The following is a 23,644-nucleotide window of genomic DNA, read 5'->3' on the forward strand; positions in this document are numbered from 1 at the left end:
CCAAATACAAAAGAGAGATCCGGGTGTATAAACCCCGGATCTGTCTCTCACAGTTGATCTAGGTCAAATTCCCAACACCATCATATCAGCTCTCACAATGTGAAATCCTAAATACCAAAGAACTCACCGTTGTTCAGAAGTGGTTCAGGTGCTCAGAGCCCCGAACCTGTAGCTGGGGAAGGCGAAATCACGCATATGCAAAAGGGCTCCAAATGCACCGGACACAGTGGCTTGCTTAAAACTCGATTTTTATTACTCCATTTAAAAACAATACGCCTGACGCGTTTCGTGTAAATGTACACTTAATCATAGGCATAGGTTTCTGTACCTATTACTTTACACAGCAGCCTTATGGAGTATTTTCTTTGTCTCTCTGGTAGGGCTTTCTTCGTAATATTCACTTGGGGACAAAATGAGGGCATGCTCAAGGTGGTGACTGCACAAGAGGAATCTATGCTAAACTATTAAGCTAAACTGTGGTCTGTAAAAATCTTCATAACAACTGTAGGCATGATGTATATTTTCTATGAGCCTTTAATTACCCTCTGAAATGTTTAGATTGTAATATACTGTACCTCGGCTGTAATTAGATAAGTGATATGACACCATCATTAGATGAGAATTCGGCCAGTTCAAAGTCATCTAAAAATAAGTAAAGGTCATTCCCAAATGGAAAACTGCATTTGGTGCATCTCAGATAAAGATTATGTGCATACATTATAAGTGTTTATATGTAAAATCTGTCATATTAATTGCTACATTACATGAGCAAGAGATACATGTAAATTAAAAGTAAAAATCTATATGTGAACTTTCACATATATAAAACAAAATGGATGTTTATGACAACAAAATCTAAATCATTGTGAGTCTGGAGGCAACTGTAGTCTACCAAGCGATTATGTTACAAGAACTCCCCAAAATATTTTATAAAGTAACAATAATTATAGTAATTCCCCCTTTGTTATATTTTTGTGCACAATTCAGTGGAAGCTAGATACTGCTTTTTAAATAGGTACATTCACGTTTTAATCACTTCAAAGTGAGTATCTCAAGGAAACATATCGAGCCAACATAATTTTACAAATGGTACAATGACTTTTTGGACCTTTGTGTGGCATCCAGCACATCATGAAACCACACACAGCAAACATAAGCATGTTGTAAAGCATTACACATGGCATCTGTTAATATAGCCTTGGCACAATCTTAAAAAAAATACTGAATTGAAAAAACTGAAAAACAGAAAATTGCCAACTAAAGGCTGACAGACAAATTCAGGTTCTAGACATTTTATAATATAGTTGCAGTACAATAATGCCTCCTCCCTGAAATATTTGGTACATTCTTTGTAGAATCTCAAGGAAACATATTGGTTCAAATTATACAACCACTTCTTGGACATTTGGATGGCATCCAGTGCATTGTAGAAATACACACAGCAAATATGTAGGTTTGTAAGGCATTATCCATGGTATCTGTGTACAATATATTCTTGGCATTATCCTGAAAAATATTACATTGATAAAAATTCACAAAAATTGCCAACTAAAAGCTGATATAGAATTTGATTATCTACCAAATACAAAGGCTTTAGCTGTCTATACACGTTATGGCAATTAAATAGGTTCCTGATTAAGAAGGCTTTCTGCAGCTAAACAGTTGTAACAATCTACAGTTATAAAAATAAATACTGAACATAAAATGTGTAGTATATTTACAAATTCCCTTTCATTAAGCTTAGATACAGTATGTACAGTATGCACTCCATACTGTTAATGAGAACTACTACTACTTTTTTATCCAGCTCTCGTTTGGTGACTTTTTGTTATCTGTATTACTCATTACAGTAAATAACTGAATCTGGAAGTCAGCCACTGTTTGACTAAATTCCAGATTCACATATTTACTGTAAACACACACAGTTATACAGTATATTTGAGTTTACTGTATAAGTAAATGCATAACACAGAGTAATTTAATATTTTTATCATTCTATTTACAATTATTTGACATATGACTGCAGGACAATATTTCAACAGTTTACTCTCCAAAAAGTACAAATACTTTACTTAGAGATGGTACAGGCTATAATGGCACAATATGGCTCAACATAGACCAACACAGAAAGCTGAACATAGTGCGCTGTGTTACATCCTTTTCCATACGTAAATGCTCACAGGAATAGAAACCAAAAGCATTTCCTAAATTCTACCAAACACAAGAGAATTTACACAATTACTTACCCACAATAGAAGATTCACACTTGATACTTAACATTCTTCTCTTTGTAACCTGTGAATATTTGTAAAGAACAAAATTATCTCTACCCAGGAGAAATTATTTGGTTATAAAGGATACAGAAAATGCAAATGTTTAAAGGAGAAGGAAAGGCTAGTAAAGAGTTAATCTCAGTTCTCTCAAAAATGCCCTTAAAGGAGAAGGAAAGGCTCAGTCACTTGGGGATGCCAAAATGTTAGGCACCCCCAAGTGACATTAATTGCTTACCTTTTACCTGGGCTGGTGCCCCTGTTTGGAGAGAACAGCACCAGCCTGGGGTACCTGCAGCGAGTATTTTCTCTTCCGTATGTCTTCTGTCTTTGGAATCCCTGGGCCGGCGCATAAGCCAACTTTTTTGTTAAAAAAAAAAAGTTGCGCAAAGACAGAAGCAGGAAGAGGAGACACTTGCTGCAGGTACACCGAGCTGGTGCGGTTTCTCTCCACCTGACTGGTAAGCGATTGAAGTCACTTAGGGGTGCCTAAGATTTTGGCACCCCCAAGTGACCTAGCCTGTCCTTCTCTCCTTCTCCCCATATTTCTCCCGTTCAGATGATCAGAAGCCTTATAAGAAAAAAAAAAAAACGCTGAGCTCTGTAAAGAAAATTCCCATAATGTCTCGCTCCTGCACCAAGACCAAGACAAGTGACATGCACAGTTATACAGGCTATGAGGAAGCACATGCACATTTCTAAAGCAGGAGCACTTGCCCCCCGTCACACTCGCGTCTAGGGGGAGGAAGGAGGTTCGTGGTTAAATGGCGCCATGTTGGACTAATTTAAATATCCAACATGGCGGGCACAATAGGCGATATATAGGGGCTGATTTACTAACCCACGAATCCGACCCGAATTGGAAAAGTTCCGACTTGAAAACGAACATTTTGCGACTTTTTCGTATTTGTTGCGATTTTTTCGGCTTCTTTACGAATTTTTCGTTACCAATACGATTTTTGCGTAAAAACGCGAGTTTTTCGTAGCCATTACGAAAGTTGCGTAAAATCTGGCGATTTTTCGTAGCGTTAAAACTTACGCGAAACTTTGCACCTTTTAAGTTTTAACGCTACGAAAAAGGCGCAACTTTTCGCGTAAGTTTTAACGCTACGAAAAATCGCAACTTTTTACGCAACTTTCGTAATGGCTACGAAAAACTCGCGTTTTTACGCAAAAATCATATTGGTAACGAAAAATTCGTAAAGAAGCCGAAAAAATCGCAACAAATACGAAAAAATCGCAAAATACCAATCATTACGAAAAAAACGCAATCGGACTCATTTCGACCCGTTCGTGGGTTAGTAAATGTGCCCCATAGTGTTTACTAAAGTCGGAGAGTGCAGACAATATACAGGCTACGAAAGTAAAAAAAATGTAGCGATCAGCTACAGGGACATAAGGCCTTCGCATTTATGGGGTCGCGATTTTAACCCTTTCCTTCTTCTTTAGTTCTTTTCTTCAGTGTATACAGTAGAGGAGTCTGAGTTTTAAGACCCACTCAGGGGGTCCCAACAGGGGAAAAGATGACTCCGCTGACAATGTGGCTGAAACAGGATATGGTACATCATTCTTTACGCAAAGTTAATGTAAGAAAGGCACCAGGGCCAGATGGAATACACCCTCTGTTACTTAGTTCCGATATAGCCAGGCCTCTTCTGATTTTCTCATCTGGTATGGTACCCATGACTGGAAAAGCTGTGTAATTCCAATATTTAAAAGGTGTGGTGGGCAAGTTATTTGAAGGTTTGTTAAGAAATCACATTAATTATGTTTTGGACAGTGGCATTATGAAGGCTAGGTAGGTCAAGTCTGACAAATCTGATTGTTTTTATGTTGAAGTGAGCAGGTTCATTTGTTTATGAATTACTTGGTGAGGGCATGACACTCTCTAAGAATCTCTCTTAATGCTTTGTTTACCAGTCCATCCAGCAGACATGAGGGCATCCATTGAGATTAGAAGAATGAAGTCTCCATCTTAATATTTCAAAAGGGTTTTTATAATGTGACGATCGAGCCTCTCTGTATAGGAAGGAGTCAGGCTAGGCTCGATCAATCGATCACCGCATAGTGGATGCAGCTCCTTCCTTCGCCTTATCGCTGTAGTTCAATTGATAGGAAGCCAAGTTTTAGCAGGTATTTTCTATTAAAGCATTTAAAATACTAAGTGGTTTGCAGGATAGGGCAGTTATTGGAGCAGGGTAGAATACATTTTTTACTTAAAAAATTTTAGTGTTACTTTTCCTGTAAGGTCCTTCTCCATTACAAAGTTGCTTCACAAAGTCCCATTAAGGGTGTAAGTGGCTTGCATATTTGTAGATCCCAGGTATCCCATTATCTTATATTTATTGACAGTGAATCTCATCAGCCCCTTATGTGCCTAGTTTGCTGCAAGCATGCCACATTCTGCATGGAAATAATTCAGCTGCATTGCTTTGTGATTATAATGTTTTTTACACTAGCCCTTTTTGTAGTAAAAAGAATGCTGTGGTGCTTAGACTTTGGACGTGTGGTGAAGTCCCAGTGTAGATAAAAGAACAGGCAGAGATCACACATACCTGCCAAACTGCAGGTGTGTGTAGTCTCTACTCCTTCTGCATAGGGTTGTGTTTCCTAACCTAACTATGAACAAAAACATTAAAATCAGACCTTAGTTTAGAAAGCAATTATTTATGCAGCACTGTATCACATGCTTAGGCAAAATCCGAATGTCTACTGCAAACACACTGTCCAACTTACTTCATCATAAAAAGCAATTACATTTGTCTGCCATGAGCTATCTTTTATAAAGCCATGCTGATTACTGCTCTAAATTCCATTCTTCAAAGCATAATCTTGAACGTAATCACTTAGCAAACCTTCAAGTAACTTGCCCACCACAGATGTCAAACTTACATGTCTATAATTGCCAGGCTGAGATCGTTATACCTTTTAAATATAGGAATTACATCAGCTTTCCTCCAATGCATAGGTACCATACCTGATGAAAGCAAGTATGAGTAAATCAGAAAAAGAGGCCTGGCTAAAACTAAACTAAGGTCACTGGCCCTGGTGCATTGTTCACATTAATTTTTAGTAAACATTTATGTACCATATCCTGTGTCAACCACTGACTTAATTGAGCTATATGTACCCCTAGCAAAATGTTGGTGTGCTTGCCTCTTGAGGAGAGAGACACTGGTGTCCCATCTCAGACGCTAACCTTGCATTTACAGTACCGTATATACTCGAGTATAAGCCGATCCGAATATAAGCCGAGGTACCTAATTTTACCTAAGAAAACTGGAAAAACTTATTGGCTCGAGTATAAGCCTAGGGTGGGAAATGCAGCAGCTACTGCTAAGTTTTAATAATCAAAATAAATACCAATAAAATTACATTAATTGAGGCATCAGTGGGGTATATGTTTTTCAATATTTATTTAAAAAAAAAAAAACAGTAAACTAGCTCTGTAAGCGGAGAAGAGGGTCAACAAAAACAATAAGAGTACTACCCCACGCTCATTGCACATTGGCAAACTGGCAGCAGACCCGGTCCCGGAGGAGATGTAAGGGGAAATAAGTATTGCTAGTGGGAGCCTAGGCCAGGGCACTGGAGGGTCTGGTTGCAGGTGGACTAATTTGCACACAAAGGAGAGAGGGTGCTAATCTAGAGGGACCCATGGCACCCGATTCGAGTATAAGCCGAGGGTGACTTTTTTCAGCACATTTTGGGTGCTGAAAAACTAGGCTTATACTCGAGTATATACAGTAATTTATAATTCCCAGCAGGCACAATGCTACAATTGCAGTGTAGCGGCACATGCAAATTACTCACATAGTGCTTATGTCTGGTATTATTAAACAAGCCCTAAAGCAACTTTGTAGAAAACATAACCGTTGTATAAACAGTAAGAAGTAAGTAGAAGTCCAGAGTAGTGGGTTAGTAAACTAGATTACTAAAATGTAGGTGCAGCAGAGCTAGGCCAAGTGAAAACTCACAGAATATTGTGACAAAGATGAACAGGCACAAGGTCAAGATGATTATGGGGACACAGACTTTTAAAATAATATAGGTCTCCTTTTCACGCCCCCATGAAGTTATAAGACGTGATATGTTAATGAGATGTCTTGCGCCTTGGTCTTCTGTTGACTTTTCCGGTTCCTTGTTACTGGCTTCATCTGAACACAGAAGAAAAGTTACAGAACTTAAAAAAATAATAGTTGCATCTATGTTTTATTTAATTCAGTCGGATATATGAATTTCCAATTGGGAGGGAGCCTAATGAAGAACTTGCAATCTTTTCCATTACGTTAAGGGAAACTATCATGAATGTAAAAATGTTATTCAAGCTGCCCAAGAAACTTTTTAAATATAATCAATTTTAATTAATGTACCGTTTTCAAGTCACATTGAGTGGAATAGTGAAAAGTAATTTGATTATTTCAGAAACGGTACAGAACTTTTACTGATTAAAGTTAGTTCCATGTTTTCAATGGATTAACCTCTCATTTAATTTGCATTTTTTGCTATAGTTCCCATGTAGGGCTCTGGCACACGGGGAAATTAGTCGCCCGCAACAAAACTCCCTGTTCTACCGGCGAACATGTAAGTCGCCGGCGGGATGGCACACGCGGCGGCGCGATTTCCCGAAATCGCAGAAAAAGACTCATTCACGTCAAAACGTATGACTCGCGTCATAACGCACGATTCACTAAAAGCATACTTGTGTTAATTTACGCGCGATACTGCTTGGGTTATTTTAGTCGCAAAGACTATTTTCGTGCAGTATTTGACGGAACGAGCGCTAATCAATGCACCACATATAAATAGTTGCCGCGTGCGAAAAAACGCACGCCATATTAGCCATACATGACAATACTTACGGAAAATTACTGTACTGAAAATGACTATTTCCCTGCAAACTGGAGGCTACATCACTCTAGGGCCAACACATACTTGAATAAATCCCACTGCAAAGTCCATATTGTGTTGCCAAAAGCTCATTAACTGTACTTTTCTGTAATTACCGCCTGCCTCAAGTAGGTGTAAATTTTCGCATAGACTAATGCGATATTTGGCGCTTCTAAGGGGCACATTTACTAACCCACGAACGGGCCGAATGCGCCCGATTGCGTTTTTTTCGTAATGATCAGTATTTTGTGATTTTTCGGAAAATTGTTGCGACTTTTTCGTAGCCATTCCGAAAGTTGCGCAAAATGTTGCGATTTTTTCGTAGTGGTGACTTTTCTTGGGCCAGGTTGGAGCTGCAGGGTGCCATTGAGTCCAATGGGAGGCTTCCAAAATCATGCTAAGTCTGAAAGTTTCGCCCGCCGCTTACGAGCGCTCAATACGAAAAAGTCGCGACAAGATACGAGTGAATCGTAATGGCTACGAAAAACTCACGTTTTTTCGCGCAAGTCATAATGGCTTCGAAAAACTCGCGTTTTTTCGCACAAATCGTATTGGTAACGAAAAAGTCGCGACAATTTCCGAAAAGTCGCAAAAAATACGAAAAAGTCGCAAAATGTTCGTTTTCCAATCAGAATTTTTCCAGTTCGGATTCGGATTCGTGGGTTAGTAAATGTGCCCCTAAGTGTTTGTGAATCATGTGTTAGTGTTATTTCGGCGCAAAAATTAACGCATGCGGTAGTGCGAAATTTAACGCATGCGGTGTGCGACTTAACGCACGCGGTAATACTATAGTGAATCGCGCGTTAATTTCGTGTCTATTTTAATGCAAAAAAGCGTGCGATAAAAATTAACACACTTTAGTGAATCAGCCCTCATGTCTGCTGTTCTCATTGACTGGGGTAATTGTGTCCCATTTTTAGTAGATTGCAGTAGTCCAGGCAGGATAGGATAAGGCCTGATGAACTTGAGAATTAAAGGGAACCCAGGCCAAAAACTGCTTTTTATGTAATGAAATAAAATTTCATAAAAACTTTCCAATATACATTGAAAAATATCAGTGTTTTTAAAACTATTTGTAAATGTAGTTGCCATTTGGCAAGCCGAAAAAATGCTTGCCAATAATATGCTCCATAAGCTTGAAACTCCCCCTACCTGTGCCTGCACCCGAATGAAATGAATACGCTTGGGTGCAGGCACATGTAGCCGATATCTGCATAAAAATGCAAGAAAATGCAACGTCTGGTCTCCCTTCAATAAGAATACATTATATTATAGTTAGGATCAGGTACGTGGTATTCTTTTATTATTACAGAGACAAAGGAAATCTAAATTTATTTGTTTATAATGGAGTCTTGGGAAGATGGTCTTCCTGTAATTTGGAGCTTTCTGGACAATGGGTTTCCAGATAACAGATCCCATATCTGTACCAAAAACAAGTGGCTAAATCAAGTACGAATCAAGCAGTGCCTTAGCAATTTGAAGACTGTTGATATAAACAAACATTCAAATTGTAGTATATTATTAATTATTTTTTACAAATAGGGTTTAATTTTTTCTTATAGTTTTTGATTTCTAAATGGTTTATTAGTGTGTTTCTCAGCCTAACCTTCTCCTTCTACTAACTAAACCTGTCACATATGAACTACAAATTTGTAACTAGTTGGGGCAAGTCAGATGTCAGCGAGTCGCAACATGTATACTGCAAAAAAAAATGTTATGTTGAGTAATAACTGGAGGAGAAAATTATAACAAGTGTTTGTGTAACATTTATCAAATATCCAGTACATTTTAATGGATTTCTTATAAGCACGAGTTCCCCATTAGATGATAAATATTTACATGTATGCTGTTTTTACACTTTCTACTCACTATGCATATTATTTATAATATATATATATATATATATATATATATATATATATATATATATATATATATATATATATATATATAATGGTAGAAAACACAGGCCGCTCCACACAGGACTTATCGTAATCAAAAAAACTTATTACAACAAAATAACAGAGACTGACGTTTCGGCTGGTACACCAGCCTTTCTCAAAGTGGGAACGTTGAGAAAGGCTGGTGTATCAGCCGAAACGTCAGTCTCTGTTATTTTGCTGTAATAAATTTTTTTGATCACAATAAGTCCTGTGTGGAGCGGCCCGTGTTTTCTACCATTATCTACACATTAGTTTAAGGAAGGGATCCCCAACCTTTCTTACTCGTGAGCCACAGTCAAATGTAAAAAGACTTGGAGAGCAACACAAGCACCATAAAAGTTCATGGAGGAGCCAAATAAGGGCTGTGATTGGCTATTAGGTAGCCTCTATACAGACTATCAGCTTACAGGGGGCTTTATTTGGTAGTAAATCTTATTTTTATTTAACCAAAACTTGCCCCCAAGTCAGGAATTCAAAAATAACTACCTGGTTTGGGGGCACTGAGAGCAACATCCAAGGGGTTGGGGAGCAACATGTTGCCCCTGAGCGACTGGTTGGGGATCACTGGTTTAAGGACTGCACCCAGGCAAAGGATTTTCTTTTTTTCGTGAGTGCCTACCTGTTAGGACTAACTATATATATATATATATATAAATAATATTTAGAAGGATATACTTGTTACTGTACCTTCACATATCAGCAGTGGGTCACTGTACTTTGTAACAGAACCTTTCTGTGCTTTGCAAAGGAGTTCAACCTTGCTGCCAGATGTTAGAGGAATCAGAATCTTCTCAGGCATCGCACCTTGTTGGTTTACTGTGTTATAACTTATATTATTCCGCAGCACATTATATGTAATGGGTGGAGTAACAGACACTGACAAACAAATTATTTCCACCCATGTGTTGTTCACTCTTTGGCACTTTATTGTTGGCTTGGATAATTCAGCTGTAAAACAAGAAGACAGTAAAGTAGTAGATTATCAAAGACAAGCTTTTACCATTATATATAGAAGATTTTTCAAGATTCTCCAGTCTTCCTTAATCTAATTTTACTTTCCTCCACCTTTGTAAACACCCCCCCCCCCCCATCCTTGTAGCATGTCAGTCCTAGGGGCCCATTCATTAAACCACAAATTTTCACCAATTAAAAGCACGATTGGAAAAAATTCAGGGCAACCTCGATAATTTCTGATGTGCGAAAATTCTTTTCTTGGTTGTCTGAAAATATTGTGGTTGTGATCCCAAAGTCACAAAATGTTCATGTCCGAACAATTGTAAACGTCGATGCATGATTTTGGAAGCCTCCCATAGGACTCAATGGCACTCTGCAGCTCCAACATGGCCAAAAGAAAGTCACAATACCAAAGCTTGAATGAATTCCGAAATGGTCATAGTCTTTGCGAAAAATACAACTTTTTTGTGGAAGTTAACGAAAACCACTAAAAAGTTGTACTATTTTAACAATATTATCGTGGTTAGAAAATGTATGATTTTTTCTGAATAAAAAAATTGTGGTATAATGAATGAGCCCCTTAGAGTATCAGTTTGATAGAGTATGCTCCAAAACAACTCTTGACTATAATTAGTACTATGTAAGAGCTCACCAGTGGCTGATGTGACACCACCCTGAAATATCGGAGAAGTTCTAGGGTGCTCAGTGGTAAGAGAAGCTATAGTCACTTGAACATGCTGTGTAGTTGCAGCTGTCAAAAATTAAACATAGCATTTTTTCATGGCAAGTAGACAACATAACATGAATAAAGGCATCTCATACAAAGAACATTTAGGAGCTGTGAGATTCTGAAAACATCTGGTACAGTGAGTAATGGGACTGGGCCCTGGGAATAAGATTTTGTCAGTCTTCTGCCTTTTCTGTTGCACTGCAAGGCAAGAGAAGGGAATGCTGGAAGCTCTTGCAATAATATCTTCAAAGATCCAAAAAATGAATTGATATAAGGGTGGTATACTTGGCTTAATAATAGAAGTGAATTTGAAATTCTTTTTACTGCAGTTTTACACCAATAATCTTTCTTCTAAATTGTAAGTTCTTTTGGGTAGGGGCCAATTTACCTCTTGTATTGGTTATTGGTTGTTTTGTATGTTTTCTTGTATGTTTAATGTGTACACACATTTATTATACAGTGCTACAATCACTATGTTCCCTCTAAGCTGTGCACACAAATTTTGAGGACAGCGCACACAACAAATTGAGGTACGCACAAAGAATTTTGTATGAAAACACAAAATTGTGGTGTGCACAAAAGAATGAAAGGCAAGAAGGAATATATGTGTTTTATAAATCTGTGTTGTTAATAATAAGAATATTTTAATTTGTTTACTCCAGTTTTCATCTTTGTGAACAACTCCTCTAGTTTCCACTAACTAAGGTTTCTTACCACATCTAATGGAAAATGCTGTAAAGTGCACAGATTCTGGCAATGGACCAAATACGCACATAGACATAACACATAAAAGGAAATGTTATCCTCTGCATTTTTGTACTATAACAGGATTGAGTATGGAGTCTAGTAATTATTACTACAGGTATTGGATCCCTTATCTGGAAACCCGTTATCCAGAAAGTTCCAAACTACGGAAAGACCATCTCCCATAGACTCCATTATAGGCAAATAATTCTAATTTAATTTTGATTCTAAATGAGATATAATTAATCCTTATTGGTGGCAAAAAAGCCTATTGGGTTTATTATTTAAATTATTTTTAGCAGACTTAAATTTTGGAGATCCAATTTACAGAAAGATCCCTTATCCGGAAACCCCACATCCTGAGCATTCCGGATAACAGGTCCCATACCTATACTACAAGAGCTCACCAGTGGATGATGTGATCTCACCGTGCAGAGAAGTTTTATGCTCAGCAGTAAAAGAAGCTGTAGCCACGTGACCATGGTGTGTAGATGCAGCTGTTAAAAAATTAAAGAATACAATGCAAATACAATAAATAGCAACTCCATGCAGGCATGAATCGGAAGCTGTGAGATACTGAAAGCTCCTGGTACTACTGTAAAATATAGATTCAATTAGTAAATTTAATTTATTAATTAAGTGTAATTAATTAAGTAAATGTGGATCATGTTTGACATTCCTAATCACTTGTATGTGTTCAACTACAAGTCTCCCATTATCTGCAACGTTGGTGTATTCTCGCTAATTTGATTTACTACTAAAGTCATTTGCACCCCCGTGGCACACCACGTTACAATAAGGCTGAGCCCTGGGGATCTGCAAGGTAGGGAAACCTGCTAACTCTGCTGCGCAACAAATCTCCCTTGTCGCGGGCGACTAATCTCCCCGTGTGCCACAGCCCTAAGCAGGATCATGTTTGAAGCTTGACTATCATAGAACATTCAGTTAAATACAGTGTGCTCTGAAATGACCCTAGAGCCTAGGCTACAGTTATCTATACAAGGGCTCACCAATGGATGTAGTGATATCACCATGCGTTACCAGAGAAGTTGTAGAGGGCTCAGGTGTAAAAGGAGTTGTAACCACGTGACCTTGGTGTGTAGGTGCAGCTGTTAAAAATTAAAGAAAGCATCTTTATACAAGGTAAGTACACACAATAGCAAATTAATGCATCTCAAACAAAACATATAGGGAGCTGTACTTGTTCTGTGAGTAATGGGACTGAGCCCTGGGATGTGTTTTTGTCATTGTCCTGCCTATTATGTTGCACTGCAAGGCAAGATAAGGTAATGCCAGAAGCCCATATTTTCTAGCAATAATCTCTGCACAGACCCAATAAAGTTGATGATGATAATTATTAATATGCTTTTGATATGACTGTATTATGTTATTCTATGATTACATGATATTAGGTGATTGGGGAGTTAGTTATAGTCATAATAATTAGGAGTAAATTTGAAAATCTTTTACTTTATTTGGAGTAATCTTTCTTACTCCAAATTTACCTTAATATTCCTTGTTTCCACAAATGAAGATTTCTTAGAACATCTAATTTAAAGTGCTTGGCATAGGCAGAGGGTGAATTTTTTTGTTTGGGGAGGCTAAAGATGGGCCATACATAGACTGACCAAAAGCTAATGTGAGACTTAGTGGATTTGCTGCTGGCGTAAAAATGAACTTCTCAACTACCTCTTGTGGTTCCCACTGACTTCCAGGGATACTGTGCAAAAGTGCAGGCGGGAGGGATTTTTTTTACCCTAAAATGCTTAGGATGTAAAAGTATTTATACATGCACTTCTGTGAGGGGTTCTCCATCCATTAGTGTGTGATCTGTTAGCTTAAATGTGTTTTAGTTAGTTTTATAGTGAGAAAGGCAGTGGGTACTGACATCCCAGGCACATTATATACAGTAAGATGCAGTCTATATTTACAAAACCAGAATATTATATGCAGTTAGATGCAGTGGGTACTGATGCCAGATATTCAGCCAAGCCCTCGCACTATAACACTGGCACTGAAACACAACATTGTTTTGTTTCCTAGCCATGCACTCATTAGAGTGCCACTATAACTAACGTGAAATGATGAAAGTAAAAAAAAAAATTATAAGAACAATTAGCTTTTTAAACAAAAAAGAGTTAAATTATGACTAGAGGAAGGGTAAAAGGAATATTAAATATGCTAGGTTACAAAAAATTATTTAATTTAGCTAGTGAGTCAGCTTTTAGAACCAGGGTGCAGGGCCCATGGGGGTGGCACTTCCCCTGCATACGCCACAGTGGCCTGCACCCCACCGCCCGACATCCTCCCTTGTAAGAAAAACATACTTTCACATATCAGAGGAGGGACAACTGCAGCTGGGGGAGTGGCAACAGGGATTGGGTCTGGGCCTCCGGGGCCCAGGGTTTTTTTTCCCTGTGCCCGACCCTGTTTAAAACATATATGATATAGTACCTGTGAAAGTGGGATAAAATCTGAAGCAAATGTACAGAGCTAGTGAGGGTCTTAGGTAAAGTTTATAGCCTGCAGAACCTTCATATCCACAACCTTCATTTTTAGGCTGATGCCACACGTGGCGTTTTTACACTGCGTATTTTCTAATTCTCTCAGTGGCTGAGAAACGCCTGATATCATCATCCATAGAAATAACTTGAAAAGACTCGAAGCAAACCACACAATGCGGAAATACGCTAAAAAACGCCTCAGCACGGATTTTTCAAGCGTTGGCTGAAACACGCCAATATTTGCAAAGCAACCTATTCCTATGTATACACAAAGGCAGCTGCCAGACCTAGCTGAAATACTCGGCATTTTTTGCTATTTCGCACTATTAGCACCATGGAAATGGGATTTGCTACGTCACCAGTACTAGGCTGAAAAACGCCATAGTCAGGGGCTGTGTGGCTTGTGCAGTGTTTTTAGGCTGAGAAAAAACGCAGCGTATAAACGCCACGTGTAAGGCATCAGCCTTACAGTGTCCTTCTCTCCCCAGTCCTGCCTATACCTGTGGCTTGATTGGTCAATTTCACTGCCTGTCAAGACAGCTGCACTTTGATTGGAAAAGCTACAAAAAGAAAGATCCAATCAAAGTGCAGCTGATTACAGCAGAACCAAAGCTTGCAAGATTGCAAGAACCCACTCACGATGTTAAAGTATCAGCCCAGAGAAAGTCAAGTACAGAGTGAGGTTTTTTTTTTTTTAAATGTGCGGGTTTGGGAAAATCCTTATTGAAGATCTGCCTATGCTTTGAGGTGCACATCTTCTGGCTATGGACCATACTAACAAATTAGAGGCACATAAAAGTAGGCATGAAAAGGAAATATAATTCTGTGCATTTCTGTGTCAGGATCATGTTTGAAGCCTGACAGTTGCAGAACATTCAGTTAAATACAGTGTGCTCTGAAATGACCCTCACCAGTGGATAAAGTGGTATCACCCTGCGTTATCAGAGAAATTGTAGAGGGCTCAGGTGTAAAAGGAGTTGTAACCACTTGACCATGGTGTGTAGATGCAGCTGTTAAAAAATGAAAGAAAGCATCTTTTTACAATGCAAGTACACAGCAAATGAATGCATCTCAGACGAAACATATATGATATTCCCATCCAAGTCTCCACCCCCATTTTCCCTTACTATACCCAGGTTCTCATACAACCTTCCCACAAAACTAATCACTGCTCCCTCTCCCACATGCCAGGTTTATAATCTCCTCCAACCTTCTAGCTATTTTCTAGCCCAAAACAGCTGTACATTCCTTAATTTTTTTACCAATTAGTTTTTTTGTATTTATTAGTTTGGTACTAGTTAGGGATCAAATTATAGTTAGTGTTACATCAGTCAGGTTTACATAGAGATTCTTAATTTACCCCACATCTGCTGATACAGAAACCAAAGTAAACAGCAGTTTCCAGGACAGAGCATAGTATGACATATTTCACAGTAACAATAAATTTTAGATTAAACAATATTTAGAGAGTGGTTGGAAGGGAAGGTGTTCCAGTACTATTTTAACCCTAGATCCATCCATGGGGTCCAGATCAGTTTGGCTGCACATGGTTTCTGAGGTGATCTCAATATTTGGTAGGGTTGCACCCATATAGTGCACAGCAATAGGAAGGACTGGTACCAGTAGTTGGGAACAACATCATTCAAAATACCCAGATGTTCACCAGAATATTTATAATATTTTGCCAGAAGGCAGGACCAAATCTTATGGAAGAAGTAAGTTTGTAAATCTGCAACAAGTCATTTGTTTTTTTCCCCATTTTAAAGAGTCTAATAGGGATAATATATATTTGATTCAGTAATTCATATTGAACATGTCTGCTAATGGAAATGAAGAAGTTCGGGTCTCCGTTGTCTCCCCCCAGTCCTTTTGGGTCTTATCTGGTATTGCCTGGAACCATCTGTCTTTCATAAGGTCAAACTGCTGTGGGAGTCCTGGAAATCATTTGTTAGGTTATAGGTGAGTGTATGGCTTCTTCTATGGGCGTGGTGCTTACTGTGGGTTGGAGTAAAGAGAATTGGGGAGATATTGATAGAATGGAATATGGTTTTGGGTGGGATTGACTCTAAACAATAGATACTCCCCCATCTCTGAAGCTGAAGATATATCTTCTACTCCCACCTCTTCTTTTTCTTTCTCTCAAAGAAGGAGATTATTGCAGCCTACTTGAATTTTGCCAAAGCTTTTGATACAATGCCACATAGTGGTTTGCTTTTTAAGCTAAGGTCTGTTAGCATTAGTAATGCTATTTGTAAGTACAGGTCTGTATAAAAATATATTACATAAAACAACCCCTATGTAAAACACTACTTTATCTAAATAAAGCATTTTCATTCAAATGTACTGTTCTGTAGTGTGTATAATTTGATATTCCCAAATAGAAAAACTGCCATTGTAAGTACTTAAGGCTGCCCCTGGCTCATCCAATTCACTGTGCTCACACATAAACCAAGGGTAGGTAACAGATCAGCAAATCAATGGACAAAGCCGTCTTTATAACTGCAGAGACCTTGTGGTTGCAGATTGGCCCAGGAGTGTAGGGAGATCCTCTGCATTCACCCATTATCAATATATAAATATAGGCCATTAAAACATTCTGTGCATTAAGCTACCAAGATTTGCAATCCCCTTTAAACAAAACAGGGATTGTTTGTCCATATATTGCAATATAGCTTTCCAACAACATCAAAGTCATGCCCGGCCCGGCCAGTTCTACACTCATTTTTATCTGGTTCAATAAGAATCCTATTGCTTTGATATACATTTAACAAAGGGAAAACAAGAGTTTTACCTGCAACTTATTTGCTTTCAAGGTTAAAACCCCCAAATGGTTGCCCTTTTATTGGCCCATTGGGATCACCTGACTGTTGCCAGGAGTGTAGGGCCCTCTAATTAATGAGCAATTTTAATCTTGTTATATTAACTTACCAATGTTTTGGAGCCCTAAATTGAATTTGCTGTGGGCTCAGTAACATCTAGTGACGCCACAGGCAATACTCACTGATATTTACATACCAAATTGGCAAGATTCCTTAAAGGAGAAGGAAAGGTAAAAACTAAGTAAGCTTTATCAGAAAGGTCTATGTAAATACAGCCATAAGCACTTACAGAAACGCTGCACTGACTTCTCTTTCAAAAGAAACAGGATTTCTTGACCCTGTGTTTTCTTGTGCCAGAGACATGCAACTCTCTCCTCTCTCCCCTCTCCTGCTCCCCCCCTTAGGAATGTGGATCTGAGCCAATCAGCAGGAAACTTTCTTATAGTCTTACTAACTGCACATGTACACTGGTCTTGGTGCAGGAGCGTGGAATTATGGGAATTTTCTTTACAGAGCTCAGTGTTATTTTTTCCTATGAGGTTTCTGATCATCTTAACGGGAGTAATATGGGGAGACTTAAGAGCACTATTGTATGCCTGCAGCTTGAGATTAACTCTTTACTAGCCTTTCCTTCTCCTTTAATAGGTCACTTATTATGATATAGATTATCTGTCAGCTAAGTATTCTGAAGTTATAGTTTTTCCTTAATGGGACAGTATACACCCGTTTTCAACATAAACTAAATAAATAGGGCTTGTGCTGACCATACTTTTTAATAAAGAAATTCACTGAAGCACTGCGAAGGGCTTTCCACGGATGACTTTTATTGCTTCTGGTGGAAAGCCTTTTCGGATCGGTTACTGGCCCGCGATAGCAGAGATCTATCGTGGGTGAGTAACTTGCTCCGTGGCAATAAATTATGCAATTTATTGAAAAAAAATGCAAGCCACTTAACCCTAACCCTTAATGGGATTAAGTCAGAAACATTCTTGATGGAGAAGAATGTGGGGGACTTGTGGATAATAATCTTAGCTATAGCAAGCAGTGTTAGTAGCTTGTTCTGTATTACAATGGGTATAGATTCATTGGAGCAGAGGGTCATACTTACTCGTAATCCTCTATATACCAAGAATATAGAGGATTACCAAAGTAGCTGTGTGTTTGATGTAGAGTATACATAGGATTACACAATGTGTCATGTATAAAACCCCAATATGTACCTTATGGATACAAATTTTAAGGCTTAGAACTACTGCAAAGATATACTGCTTGTTTATGTGTGGTAAAGTCTGCAAAAAGTACACAAAGGTCATTCAAAACCGAAATGGGTAAATACTTTCTCCTCCAAACTGCAAAGCTATGCTAAAGTAAAAGGGTTTTTATGAAATATCAAATCACCTCAAAGCTTGCATTTTACAGCATCCTATCTCTTAATAGTGCATATTAATTTTCATGACTTAAAGTGGTTGGAAAATGCACACCCTCCGTGTGTTCTTGTGTCAAAGCCTAACATTAAGAAAACCCTCAAAAAACCATATATTTTTGGAAAATACACATTTTGCCATATCCAAAATGGCTAAATATATCTTTCTTTTCCAAACTGCCTAAAAGTTATGCCAGTGCCCAGAATGCACAGTTTCCAAGGTTTGTGCTATTTAAGGACCCCAATATAAAAACAGTACATAGAAAATTTTATGGATTACAGTTTGGCAACTGAAAAATAAGTCCCCTACATGTGTTTTGTGTTGTGAGACACCCTCAGTAAAACTACTACATATACTTTTGAAATGTAGACATTTTGCTCAATCCAAAATGGCCAAATAGGTCTATCTACACTGAACTTCCACAGTGGCGTGGGGGAATTCCTTTTCTGGCAGTAGCTGCAGAACTTTGTGTATTTATTTCACACAGAAGGGCACATAGAAGAAATTAAAAGTTCATGTGTCTGCTTCCCTAGTAAAGCAAACAGAAACAAAAGTTCTATTCATACAACAAAACACATACAGGTGTTCCTACTGACTTCCAAGTAGACTCAGAAACTTGCAGTTCTTATAAATCATGAACATTTCTCCTGGGAATGGCACCATCCAATGCATTGGCTATCAAACGTTTAACAGAAACAACAGTGTTAAGTGCACTCACAGTTCTTTGGGATTACCTCTGCTTTGTTTGCACCTCACTTCCAATTCTTTTGGTAGCAGTTAGAGTTTTTCAGCTGCTTCTTTTTTTTCTGTAGAACGTAGAACATAATAAACAGTACCTTACACCTGATACTTACTTGAAATGGAATTTGGTGTATGATTTGAATCAGGAGAGGTCTGATCTGAAACCACTGAAAGCAAATAACATAAAAAGACAAGTCAGCCTTTAACCTTTATAAAAGAGCTTGATGCAGAATTTCAAATGGGTGCAAGTTCAGGAAAAGGCTAGTCCAGGTCCCTGCACAGAGAATATCTCAAGCTACAGGATACATGATATGCATGCACCCAGCATCTAAAGCTGGCCATACACGTGGCGATCTGATGATGTTTCGTGCGACCATCGGTCGCACGAAACATCGTCAGATGTGCCACACACCATTCAGGGCTGAATCGGCAGGTAAGGAGGTAGAAACAATAGGATTTCTACCTCCTTCTGCCGATTCAGCTCTGAAGGGAGATTTTGATCAGGCGCCCGATCAAAATTTTCCAACTGGTCCGATCGGCGAGTCGGCCGATATCAGAAGCTTCCTGCGATATCGGTCGACTCGCCGACATACCATACACGCACCGAATATCGTACGAAACGAGGTTTCGTACGATATTATCGGTGCGTGTATGGCCACCTTAAATGTGTAAAGGTGGCCATACACGCACCGATATTATCGTACGAAACCTCGTTTCGTACGATAATCGGTGCGTGTATGGCATGTCAGCGAGCCGACCGATATCGCAGGAAGCTGCTGATATCGGTCGACTCGCCGATCGGCCTGGTTAGAAAATTTTGATCGGGCGCCATAGAAGGCGCCTGACCAAAATTCTCCCTTCAGAGCTGAATCGGCAGAAGGAGGTAGAAATCCTATTGTTTCTACCTCCTTACCTGCCGATTCAGCCCTGAATGGTGTGTGGCGGATCTGACGATGTTTCGTGCGACCGACGGTCGTACGAAACATCGTGAGATCGCCACGTGTATGGCCAGCTTAAGTCCAAGTCTTGGAAGTCTTGGAAAAAGAAGACCAGGTTGGCAATGGGTTGCTAGGTATGGAATGTTTCACTGCAGCCATATTTTGAAAGTTATCAACTAGCCCTAATTCATTCCGATTTTTTTAAAGCAAATTTCTCTGCAAATCAAAAAGTAACATAAAATAAGGTCTTAAAAATGCCCAGATCATTCTGACCCTAATGACATGGCAGCAGTTGACATCTCAGCTGTAGGCAATGTTATTATGAACCACAAATAAAGTTTTCACCACTTCTCTTTTAAGCTCACCACTATATGCTGCATTGCTTATTATTAATAGGCATAACTACATGCATCAGACTAAGGTGATTTCTGAATTGATCTCTAACAATTTCGTTGTCTGGAGACTTTATATTTTGTGGCTAACCATAGTCAAGGGCTGGGGTCCATAGCTTTTGAAATTAAAGCAAAAACAGTGACATCAAGGAAGATCCAGAATATGTAAAGTAAGAACTGAAAAGCATGACCCTGGCCAGCATGGCTCTGTCAATATGCTCATCAATCCTAAGAAAGCAGATATTTTAAAAGGAAGAGGGGGAACAAAGATTACAATAGTCACAATCAGTCTCACCAAAATAAAGTGTGTTCCCCAGAATCAGGAACAATAGCAAAGCCATGCTCTCTCCTTGGGTATTCCAGCTTTCCTGTCTGCATTAGCAATGGCTATGATGTATTGTCAGAAGTGTTCACTGTGACCACACCCAAGCCTAGCTGCCTTACAGTGATAAGATAAGAACTAACTAATCATAACAGACCCACATGGCTGCATCTAGCCACAGTCACAAACAGAAACCCTGCAAAATACAGTGGGGGGTGGGGGGGGGGGGGGTAAGGACAGTTTTATTAGGAAACACTTGGGTGATAAATGCTTAGAAACCAAAGTGTCATCTAACAGCAAAACAAATATTTACCTAACCTTTAAGTTATTTTTTAATGTTTATATATAAAGTAGCAATTGCACATTGTGTGCACAGAAGAATCACAAGGGTTTTATAAATAAAAAAATGGAAATGACCATGTTGGTTGCATTACAGTATAAAAAGCTTGTTTGTGCTGATAAATGGTGATGATGAACACAAATTGTGCTGCAGGTACTTTCTCGGGCTTCAGTCAATATGGAATGCTCATGGCAGAAAAACAGGCAGAGAAAAATTATTCTGTGCTTGCGGCCAGACATTACTAGGTGGCTGGCTGATTTAAAAAGGGTATATTTTAAAGGGCATGTATCTATTAAAGGACATGTAAAACCACAAAAACAGGTGCTGCAAAACAAGTTGCAATAGACTTTTTCTCTGGTTTAAAACTGCTAACATAAGTTAGAATCTACCCAGCAAGTGTTACATGTAAAGATATGTGCATTACAAAACCAAAATTTGATTCTACAGTCAGTGTGCCATCTGTGAGTAAAAACTGCCCCCAAATTACCATTACAGTAACTGTAGCTTTTTATTCTTGCTAAAATTAATTTAGTAGGGGAAATAACTGAATCCATCAGGGTGCATTAACTTGTATTACCTGGTTATTTTGGGAGGCTGTAACTAACAAACATTTTTATTTTCTCCTCCTGGACAGGACAGTTCTGTGAGGGTATTTGGTAATATAGTAGTTGTGTGAGAAATTTCTGAGAGACACTTTTCAAGACACCAGAGTGATACCAACGCTTTAGGTTACATATAGAAAAAGAATCAGCTTATGCTAATATGAATTAGAAAGATAATAATCAGTATAAGTTACACAGTCTGCATAAAATCAGAGTGGGTCTGATCATCCACTGCATCCCCTTTCTGCTGCATTCCATGATTATTTACACACTACCCACCTGTCTTGCAAGGGAAATGTGGAACAAGAGGGCATACTTCATTTGGAGTGCCCCTTTACTATTTTTTGGGTAGAGGTTTTTGCTTCCCAAAATCTTCTTTGCTTGATTTATATAACTTTGCTGCCCTCTAGTGAGCAAGTGCAAGCCGCCTTTTAGCATCAGTTTTAATACTTACTGATATTTTTGTGACAGCAAGAACCTACCCCATAGTCAGGGCCACATTTATAGATTATATTTATAGGTTGGGGTGGTGCTTGTGTGCCTATATAACAGATTTTAAAAAAAAAAAAAAAATCCCCCCAGCCGCCCCCAGCAATTGTGCTGGGTTGGTGAGGTTTTTGCAGTGCAGAAGTGATGTCACTCACACAGGTGTGACATCAATCTCAAAAGTCGCAAACTGGCGGAGCACATTTAGGTCAGGTGCCTAGGGTGACGCTGGACCTAAATACACTGCTGCCTATAGTTGCTGCTTCATCTCCTTCTGATGATCTTTACTTCCTCCATGACACTGCTTTAATGCCACAACAGTCATGGAGGAGAACAGGAAAAATTGTATCATTGTCACATGTATTTTCCTGATCAGAAAATACCCCTCCCTCTCTCTAACTGGAGAACCCACCAAACCAGGGAACTTTTTTACCCATGAGCCACATTCAAGAATGAAAAAAAGTTGGAGAGCAACACAAGCATGCAAAATGTTCCTGGGGTATCCACAGAGTTTCTAGCATTGCTTTTAGACATGTGTCTGAGCCCTTGGAATTTAGCAGAAATGAAGTCTATTAGTGAGCTGCTGGTGATTGTGTGAATACTGGACCAGACTGGTGAGACCAGAAAGTCCATTTCATTGTTCTTTTAGGGTTTCCTTGTTCTTTCATTTTAATTTGCTTTGAATCCTCAAAGCTTTATTGACTTTGTATAAACTCAAGAAGGTTTCTGAACTAGGAAGAAGACTGACTTTTGCCTTTTAAAGCCTTGGATATTAAGATAAGTTACAGAGGACCGACTTTGAGGCTACATCTGCCTCCCATGACCTAAGTCATAAAGCTCTCAATGCAGGGACTTACCTACTGAATTATCTGACAGGAGCCACTGTGCTGAATAACCACTGCATAACTAGTAGCAAACTGTGAGAGTCTTGACAAAAAGTAAGATAAAACAAAAAAATGTAATAAAAAACTTAACAACACAGACCTCAGCAGAGAATGTAAAGCAGGCAGAAAGCAGGTTTAGACACAGGGTCAAGGCAGGCAGCAAACATATAGACACAAGGCAGGGCGGACAGCAGGTAAGCTAAATCCAGGCCAAGGGTCAAAAACCAAAAGACAAATGGAGTCCAGGATACAGAATGGACTTCAGGATACAGAATACAAGACACATGGGCTCATTTATAAAGTTTGTGAAATGTCCATTTCACAGCGATTCGCAAAAATGGAAAGACGGACACAACAATGCAAAATGTAATTTTTAGGGTAAAACATGCGCAAAACAACAATATGGGAATAAAATGTGTGCTATGCAGCACCCAAAGAGTGCCATCCTGAGGTTCAACAAGAAGGTATAGTCAGTCAGTAAATAGCAGGTCCAAGGCTCTAAAGCAGAGAGTTCCTAATAATAGGAAAATCTGATCCGAATCTACTTTTTTGTTCTTTATTAAACGATTCATTTACAGCAAAAAAAAAATAAGGCCCCAAAGAAGGACAAAAAAACTACCAGAGGGAAAAATGAATTTCAGTTCAATGATAGACTGGACAA

The 23,644-nt window shown here is 38.8% G+C and overlaps 1 protein-coding gene across 7 annotated transcripts; it reads right to left on the bottom strand.

Moving 5' to 3' along the window:
* Positions 1-518: 518 nt before the first annotated feature.
* LOC100490257 lies at positions 519-20,752 on the bottom strand. 7 transcript variants are annotated; one of them, XM_031900714.1, is made up of 11 exons: positions 20,645-20,752; positions 19,133-19,186; positions 15,040-15,045; positions 14,947-15,000; positions 12,542-12,640; positions 11,939-12,028; positions 10,710-10,808; positions 9,791-10,051; positions 6,248-6,427; positions 2,247-2,295; positions 519-1,506 (listed from the first exon to the last, which is right to left on the bottom strand). In XM_031900714.1, the coding sequence occupies exons 1-10, from the start codon at positions 20,688-20,690 to the stop codon at positions 2,261-2,263; spliced, it is 924 nt and encodes a 307-aa protein (XP_031756574.1). In that variant the 5' UTR covers positions 20,691-20,752; the 3' UTR covers positions 519-1,506; positions 2,247-2,260. The 7 variants fall into 7 exon arrangements, with proteins under 7 accessions (XP_031756574.1, XP_012817670.1, XP_004913555.1 ...); XM_012962216.3 differs by having other exon boundaries at positions 11,960-12,028; positions 14,947-15,045; XM_004913498.4 differs by having other exon boundaries at positions 14,947-15,045.
* Positions 20,753-23,644: the final 2,892 nt, after the last annotated feature.

This window comes from Xenopus tropicalis, chromosome 4 (genome assembly GCF_000004195.4).
Source record: "Xenopus tropicalis strain Nigerian chromosome 4, UCB_Xtro_10.0, whole genome shotgun sequence".
In the NCBI taxonomy this organism is placed as follows: Eukaryota; Metazoa; Chordata; class Amphibia; order Anura; family Pipidae; genus Xenopus; species Xenopus tropicalis.

What these genes read in the sequence shown, in the direction of transcription:
- LOC100490257 (XM_004913498.4), bottom strand. Translation starts at nt 20,690, where the DNA reads ATGGCTTTGCTATTGTTCCTGATTCTGGGGAACACACTTTATTTTG. An exon ending in GGGGAACACACTTTATTTTG is followed by an intron (nt 19,187 to 20,644) that starts GTGAGACTGATT and finishes ATTTGCTTTCAG; the next exon opens with TGGTTTCAGATCAGACCTCT. An exon ending in TGATATCACTACATCCATTG is followed by an intron (nt 12,029 to 12,541) that starts GTGAGCCCTTGT and finishes ATTTTTTAACAG; the next exon opens with CTGCATCTACACACCATGGT.